Source organism: Triticum aestivum, chromosome 6B, assembly GCF_018294505.1.
Source record: "Triticum aestivum cultivar Chinese Spring chromosome 6B, IWGSC CS RefSeq v2.1, whole genome shotgun sequence".
NCBI classification, from domain to species: Eukaryota; Viridiplantae; Streptophyta; class Magnoliopsida; order Poales; family Poaceae; genus Triticum; species Triticum aestivum.
This window is the reverse complement of record NC_057810.1, coordinates 126,094,501-126,103,512: the sequence shown is the minus strand read 5'-3', so window position 1 is coordinate 126,103,512 and position 9,012 is coordinate 126,094,501. Positions and strand designations below refer to the sequence as shown.

Here is a 9,012-nt window from a genome sequence, read left to right as displayed (position 1 = left end):
AACTCCTCAAACTACGGTCATCACCGGGAAGTGTCCCGACTATTGTCACTCCGGGGTTTGCCGGATCATAACACGTAGTAGGTGACTATAACTTGCAAGATAGGATCAAGAACTCACATATATTCATGAAAACACAATAGGTTCAGATCTGAAATCATGGCACTCGAGCCCTAATGACAAGCATTAAGCATGGCAAAGTCATAGCAACATCAATCTTAGAACATAGTGGATACTAGGGATCAAACCCTAACAAAACTAACTCGATTACATGGTAAATCTCATCCAACCCATCATCGTCCAGCAAGCCTACGATGGGATTACTCACGCACGGCGGTGAGCATCATGAAGTTGGTGATGGAGGATGGTTGATGATGACGATGGCGACGGATTCCCCTCTCCAGAGCCCCGAACGGACTCCAGATCAGCCCTCCCAAGGAAGAATAGGGCTTGGCAGCGGTTCCGTATCGTAAAACGCGATGAATCCTTCTCTTTGATTTTTTTTTCTCCCAGAACATGAATATATAGAGTTGGAGTTGAGGTCGGTGGAGGTCCAGGGGACCCACGAGGCAGGGGGCGCGCCCATGGGGTAGGCGCGCCCTGCACTCTCGCGGACAGGGTGTGGGTCCTCCTCTGTTGATTCTTTTGCCAATATTTTTTATTAATTCCAAAATGTGACTCCGTGAAGTTTCAGGTCATTCCGAGAACTTTTATTTCTGCACAAAAATAACACCACGACAATTCTGCTGAAAACAACGTCAGCCCGGGTTAGTTTCATTCAAATCATGCAAGTTAGAGTCCAAAACAAGGGTAAGAGTGTTTGGAAAAGTAAATACATTGGAGACGTATCATCCTTGACTAGTGCACAACTCGACTGATGATTGTGTTCCACAAGTCATTGGCATGGTGATGCCAATCCGACAATATTGACTCGGATGAGTTGAGAAAATCCACTTTGAGATGCAACAAGCTTCTACCATTTGTTAGTTTCAAACAATATATATGCAATGTCCTTAGACCCGAGGTCCTTGCATGACCTGAGTTGGGTGTCGACTTACTTGGGGTTTATCAGATGCTACTCCATAACGGAGTAGTTACAATGGTAGATTTGGGGTTAGTCGGGAAGCAAGCTGCGTGGCATGGTTGACCAAGATGAAAATGTCCCCTCCACCCAGAGCAATATTCTTTGGGTCATCTCAAGCGATTTAATTCAGAAAGTATGACCATGCGACACGAGCTAAGTGTTAACTCAGTTTCTAGAATTTGTACCGCATGATCAAGAAGAGAGGTCGAGCTACCAAGGACAAGGATGATAAGCACTCACATTCAGCTTGACAACGTATATCGTGATTTAAACGGAATGGAATACATGACTCATTGTGAACTACTTTGAGTACAGAAACTAATGCCTAAAAAAGCACGAGCAAGCACTCACAAGGAGCATCTTGTTGACTCTTCTCATATGCTATCGTCGCCGTTAAACCCTTGCATGGATTTGAAGGACCTGACACCAAATCTCGTCACATGACGAGAAACTCTAAAACCTCACTGTCCCAAGGAGGCGGCAGGAATCTGCGTTGGAGCTCTGTCGACTACGTCCAACATGTCCAACTCGGGCAGGGTCAGAGCCCGGAAGATAAACTAAGCGTCGCCATCCGCCCGAGCGTCGCACCTGTGATGACTAAAAAATCTAGCCTAAACTATTAACAGGAGTCGAAGGCACTGGGGTTCCCCTCCCCACCATCGGCCGTCAGAGTGATGTGCAGAGATGAGGCGATTCCACGGGGCTCGCCGGTGAAGTCAACATGTTGATTGCCACTTGTATCGGAGAGGTAGAGAAATTAAGATAGTAGATGGAGGAAGAAGAATAAGAAGATTGATCTAACAGTAAACAAACTAAATAGACAATACTACGTGTGTCTCAGTATTATATAAATTAGACACGATTCATGTTAAACCATTAAAATATATATGCTCGTGTTGTAACACACGGGCAATTTAACTACTACCTCCATTTCTTTTTTTCGAGGGTACGCAAATTGCGTACCTTAGTTTTATAGAAGGAGAGAAATACAGCCATACAACCACATCTACCTCTCACTGCGAACAGCGAGTGTAGCACAACTCCACACCCGACACAAACAAGGAAACCACACACGACTACACACTATGACAAACAAGAGCCTACCCAAAACCGATATCCTCGCCGCGTCTCGACCGACGCCGGTGATCATCAAAGAACAGCAACTCCAGCTTCCTAGGAAGAGCCAGCAACGACCGTACATAGCGCCAGAGAAGAACGATCCGGGCAGCGGTGCACGCCGGAGGAGCGCAACACATGGCCTCTTCTCTCCAAGCACGAAGCTCCCAACAGAGAAACAGCGTCAGAAAGACACCGCCATCGTGCCGATCCTACGAATCAAGGCTTTCGCCCCGGAGATGGTTGCCAAAACAAGGCACCGTGAACAATGGCGCTACACTCGGCGACGCCTCCAGGAAGGGGAATGACACCCACGGGTGCCATCGACGCCGGTCCGACCAAGGCCGAACAGAATTTTCATCCGTAGCATTGCACATTTCCACGCCACCAAGCTTTCGGCCAGCCCCGAAAGATGCCTCACACCGCCAACACCGCAGCCACTTGCAGTCAGAGCCACACATCACTGCCGAGGAAGCACGCCTCAAGCCACCACCTTCAGCACACCAGGAACCGCAGCAACCACCAATCGATGTGGGGACCAGATCCGTCGCGATGGCCTTCACCCGCACCTAAGGACTACCACACAGATGGACCTGACATGCACCATCAGCCACACTTCGACGCCAACTTCACCGAGGCATCACTGCCGGCGGCTCACACGTAGGTGGTCGGGCGCCCGCTGCTCGCAAGGCCCTGCCTAGCCAAGCCTCGCAGCGCCGCCGCCTCCATGGCTGCGCATGCATTGCCGCCTCCGACGAAATCAACGCACCACCCACATCCACTCACCCGCTGCACCCCTCGTGCAGATCCAGGGGACCGCCGTCGAGCATCCCGCCGTGAACCAGCCTCCCGCAGCACCCGGTCGGGAGCCATCCGACGCGCCAGATCTGGCCCGAGAGTCACGGATCCGCGCAAAGGAGGGTCGCCGGCCAGCCGACCTGACGCTGACCAAGGGCACCACCACGGCGCCACATGTCGAACGAGGCCGCGCCAAGCCGAGCAGGGTCGCGCCGCGCCGCCCGAAGCAGGGCACCGCCGACCCCAGACGCCGCCGGCACGCCCCGCGCCACCCGGAGCAAGGTCCCGCCGCGCCGCCCGGAGCAGGGCACCGCCGACCCCAGACGCCGCCGGCACGCGTCGCGTCACCCGGAGCAAGGCCGCGTCGCGCCGCCCGGAGCAGGGCACCGCCGACCCCCGACGCCGCCGGCACGCCCCACGCCACCCGGAGCAAGGCCGCGCCACTCCGCCCAGACGAGAGCCACGCGCGCGCCGTGCCTCGCCAGAGCCACCCCTGCCCGCCGCCAGCACGCGAACCACGCCGGCGTGAGGGCCTCCGCGCCAGATCTGGCGTCCCGCGCCGCCTGGAGCCTGGAGAGGAGGGGAGAATCCCCGCCGCCGCCGACCCGCCCGGGCTTTGCCCGGCGGCGTCCCTTGGCGGCAGCGAGGGAGTGGGGAGGCGGGGCGGGAGGGCTGACGGCGGCGCGATTTAGGGTTCCTCGTGGGAGCGGCACGGTGGACGATGTTTTTCCGTCCTACAACGGAACGGAACATAATCCCGTACTACTACCTCCATTTCTAAATATAAGACATTGAGACAGTTTAATTGAGGAATGGAGGTAGTAGTAGATATAACTATAGATATTTTCTTCACATATAAGATTCATTCCGAAAATATTCCCTCCGTTTTTATTTACTCTGCATATTAGAGTTGACTGAAGTCAAACTTCATAAAGTTTGACCAAGTTTATAGTACGCAATATAAATATTTACCGTCACAAAATCTATATGATATGAAAGCACATTCAATAATGAATCTAATGATATTAATTTATTGTATTATGAAGCTAATACGCGGAGTGAACATTTTTATCACACATGAACATTTCTTATCGCATACAGGAACATATAAAAAGTTGCTAGACATTTCAATAAGTATATGAAAATTTGTTTTCGTGGACATGGACATTCTTTAAATGCATTAAATTTTAATTATTTTTTCAAACGATTAGATAAAATTTGCGAGATAAATGTATGCTTGAGATTTATAAAAAAAGGAAAATAATTCGTACTTGTAAATGAGTCGCACCCAGAGCTGGCCCTCTCGGACCGGCCTGTGGGCAAGCTTTTTCGACTCGGCCCGCTGCAGCTGGCAATACGCCGGCCCCACATCTTCCTTCCTCTTCCTCGCTGGAAAGGAGAGGAAATGCGATGCGACTGAGGCTAGGGTTTACACTCTCCTCCGATCCCGAATCAAAAGGAGAGAAGCAGTCTCCTCCGCTGCGGACCGAGGCCGAGCGGCGGCGGAGATACCCTCCTCTCCTCTCCTCTCCTACGGTCGCCGCTGTTCCTATCTCCCGGTCGTGCTCAAGGTACCGCCGTTTTTCGCTTCTCCTGACCCCTCCCCTGTTCCTTGGTTCCCCCATTCGACATGTGCACGCTTTCTTTTAGATTCGCTTTCTTGATATTGATAGGGGAAACTAGACCGGTAGTAGCATCAATAATAAAGTTAGTTAATGTTGCAAATCCATTCTCCTAGGTAGGAGTAGAAAATAAGCTTTTTGCAGCTGATTACTACTCCCTCCGTTCGGAATTACTTGTCGCAGAAATGGATGTATCTAGATGTATTTTAGTTCTAGATACATCCATTTCCGAGACAAGTAATTCCGAACGGAGGGAGTACTAGCCTAGGGTTGCAGCAAATAGTAGTATTTCTAGTTGAACAGATATTAGATTGGTGTTATCTATTAGTAAATGCACCCTGTGAACTCATCGGCTGTGGCAAAATGATCTCCCTACTTTTTTTCTTGCCCAAGCAAGAGCTACAAGTAGTAATTTGCATGCTCTGGTTTTCATGTTGTTAATTAGGTGCCTCCACTCCAAATAAGTTGGTTCAGATTCAGCACGTGGGTCTTCTTGCAGAAATTCTAGCTCGTTTCTTTGTGTTCTCTTAGTTAGTTCATTATCCAGGCTCTGCTACTTATGATGGAGTAGTTTAATTTAATGATGTGGCCTGTAGCCTCATTTTTTCTTTCTAACAATCTAGAGACAGATAAGGAGCTAGCTACTTTAATTAATCTCCATGCTTATGAAGAACACACAAAGTTTGGACGGATACAGAAAATGCTCAAAGTTCATCAGTATATTCTTCGTAATGAGTGTCTGTTGCCAGTTTCATCTCCATCTTCACATGCATTATTCTGATATATCTTAAGTTTTAGTCCAGCACTTCGCTTGTTTTCTGAACCTTGATATATATTACCTGATTGGTACAGCTGAATTTGTGCGATGGAGGACCTACCGGAGGCTCTGGTGACAGAGATTCTCAAGAGCATCACCAGGACAAGTGATCTGAATTCTCTTTCCCTCGTCTCAAAGCAGCTCTACAAGATAGAGGGGAATCAAAGGGATGATATCCATGTCGGTTCCGGTCTTTGCACTGCTACAGAAGCACTAACATCACTGTGCGCCAGGTTCACAAATTTGCGGAAATTGGAAATCGATTACTCTGGTTGGATAACTGGACATGGAAAGCAGTTGGACAACAAAGGCCTTTCTGTGTTTTCATCTCACTGTTCCTCGCTGACTGACCTCACCTTAAGCTTCTGCTCATGCATCGATGACTCTGGGCTTGGTTCTTTTGCTTATTGCAAGACATTGGTGTCTCTCAGGCTGAACTCCGCACCAAAAATAACGTCATATGGGCTTCTCTCGGTTGCAGTTGGTTGTACAAGTCTATCTGCTCTCCACCTTATTGATTGCGAGAAAATCGACAGTGTAGAGTGGCTGGAATACCTTGGTAGTGATGGATCGTTGGAAGAGCTTGTAGTGAAGAATTGCAAAAGAATCAATCATCATGACTTCCTAAAGTTTGGTTCAGGATGGAAGAAGCTCCAGAAGTTTGAGTTTGAGAGGAAAAGAAAAAGACATGATCGTTATATAGGTTATGATTTCTATGATCCCTCGTATGATGCTCACAGCACAGATATATATGATTTCTCCTGTGAGAGTTTGAAGGATTTAAGGTTGGCACATATTAAAACCTGGCCAGAAATAGGACTTCGTGTTGTCCTAGGGAAGTGTAAAGCATTGGAGAATCTTTGGCTTGAGTATGTTCATGCGCTAAATGACAATGACATGATTGCATTATTCCGGAGCTGCAGCAACCTTAAAAGCATCTCACTTGGGCTCAACCTACAGCGCTACCGTAGTGAAGACGGCTATTGTGAAACCAGGACGTCATTTACTGATAACAGCATTTACACTCTAGCCCTCAACTGTCCTATGCTTCAGATCGTAGACCTCAAATTTACAGGATGTTCCCGTGACTGGCCATCAGAAATAGGATTCACACAGAAGGGTTTTCTGGCACTCATTCAGTCCTGCCCAATTCGTGTTCTCGTGCTAAACACCGCCAATTTCTTTGATGATGAGGGGATGAAGGCCCTCTCATCCTCACCACATCTGGAGACACTCGAGCTTATATTGTGTCATGCGGTAACTGATGCTGGGATGCGCTTCATTGCACACACCCCATGCTTGAGTAATCTCACACTTCGGGCGTGTCATAATGTCACTGATGTTGGAATGGCTGAACTGGGACGTGCACATAAATTAGAGTCTTTGGTCATTGAGTATTGTGGTGAGGTCTCTCTGCAAGCTGCGCAGGGTGTTGCCAAGTCGGTTCACTACTCTGAGAACTTTTCAGATTCCCTGATGAAGGCAATTGGTCTTGGTGCCTAGTGATGAAGTGGTCTCCAAAATTTTCAGTATGAGTTTGCTGCTGAAGCCATTAAGTTGTTTAGTGTGCATCATTAGACAAGGCTGTGCATCATCCAACCTAGATTCACTTGTCTGGACTTTCTATTGCCTTCTACCTTTAGTGCTATGATATTTATTTTTCTGTATGACAGTCTAATGGTGATCTTTGGACGGCATCTGGTGAATGAAACTTTAATAGTAGGCCCCACTCGTGTACTGTAATTCTTGTTGCGTAACTTATATTCTCTATAGCTGTTTTGTAATCCGCACAAATCGTCTCCAAGATTCCATGTTTTTGCTGTTTGGTATTATTGTTTCTACTCTCTAAGAAATGGCGTGAACCCTTTCTACTATGCAAGGGGTTTTGAAGACATGTATATCTGCCTGCTATTTTCGTGTGGCAATTTTGGTATGGATCAGTGTAGTAATGGTCAATGTTTCACATTGACCTGTACTACAAAGGCGGCATACTTATTTTGTTGACATTGATTCTATTTGGGGATGTCTTTTCATTGCTTCTTAACATATACTCCCTATGTTCCAAAATAAGTCTCATGGTTTTAGTTCAAATTGTTCAAACTAAAACCATGAGACTTATTTTGGAACGGAGGGAGTATAAGTTACTAGCATAATTTGGGTTTTTAGATTCCAATACTACAAATGCAGTGTACTCATCTCATAGAAGTTGAGGTACAACTGAAACTTGAGCGAGGCATATAACATAGCTGTGTGCTAATTACAGGCTTCCAGAAATTTAGAGGGGGTCACGTTTCTGTTTACATATCAAGAGTATGAGGAGTGTATGCAAAATCAGAATTGAGTAGACCATTTGAGAAGATCGTATCTTAAAATTGGAGAAGCCAGCGCTGAACTTTTGTTCATGTACTAAGTTGAACTCTGGCTGAAAAAACTGAACTCCAAAATGTACTACCTTCAGACCTGCCTGTCGAGTACTCATTTCCTTCTGCTCAAAGAGAGTAGGCGATGCAAGCGAGACTATGAGACGAGTACACTACATTTGTAATCTTCGAACCCTAGACCCAGTTTTGGTTGATCATCGATGCCTTCAAGATTGATTGCAAGCGGAGGCTCCCTCCGCCGTCCCACGATTGACGCTTTGAAGGGAAATGCTGCTTGGTTCCGCCAAGAAAACAACCCAAACCTTCTTTTTGACTTCCCTATTGGTTTTTTGTCAATTCGCCATGCATATGTTAGTATCGTTTCCGTTTTGCTTCCGCCTTCTTTTTTCTTTAGATAACATGCATACACACAAGAGAGGATTTTTGCCTCCTGGGATGCCAACATTATTTTTTTACAAACGAAAAAAATAGTGAAACAAATCAGGCATGTAAATCGTCAAGTGCTTTACCATTACAAAATGTTTCGGAAAGTAACATCTCAGTTTGAATTCTGTACACAAAAAGCAACACGACACATATCCATTTTGTAGTGATTACCACCAGTCAGTCAATACTCGATATCTAGATACTGGATATCTAGACTTATTTTTAGTTCTAGATACGTTAATTTGTATCCATTTCTACGATAAGTAATTTGGAACGGAGGGAGTAGACAACATAAAATGGTTGGAGGTCCTTGGATTGGAATGATCATTGGAAGAATTTTGTAATAAAGAACTGAAAGGGAGTCAGTTAGTATGGCCTCCTAAAGTTCGGTCCAGGATGGACGAAGCTCCAAAAGTTTGAATTTGAGATCGAGGTAGAACTTCTGGGGTTCTGTTGTGGGTTATGATTACTCGTACAACGCTCACAACCTGAATAGATATGATTTCTGTTGTGAGAAGTTGAAGGATTTGAGGTTGGCTCCTGTTGAAACTTGGCTAGAGATAGAACTTTGTTTTGTCATTGGGAAGTGTAAAGCATTAGAGAAGATTTATTGTTGATGCTCACACCTCCAGAATATTTAGTTAAAACCTTCTGCTGAACTCATTAAGTTGTTGACTGCGCATTATGGAGAAAATTGTATTTCTGCAACCAGATTCAGCTACTGTCGTTACAACACTGTCTTTTGAGTAAATTGAGACTCCACATCATCAC

At 46.6% G+C, this 9,012-nt stretch overlaps 1 protein-coding gene across 1 annotated transcript; it reads left to right on the top strand.

Moving 5' to 3' along the window:
- The first annotated feature begins 4,333 nt into the window (after positions 1-4,333).
- LOC123136101 (F-box/LRR-repeat protein 14) lies at positions 4,334-7,163 on the top strand. Its single transcript, XM_044555387.1, has 2 exons — positions 4,334-4,566; positions 5,470-7,163. The coding sequence occupies exon 2, from the start codon at positions 5,483-5,485 to the stop codon at positions 6,935-6,937; it is 1,455 nt and encodes a 484-aa protein (XP_044411322.1). The 5' UTR covers positions 4,334-4,566; positions 5,470-5,482; the 3' UTR covers positions 6,938-7,163.
- The last annotated feature ends 1,849 nt before the right edge of the window (positions 7,164-9,012 follow it).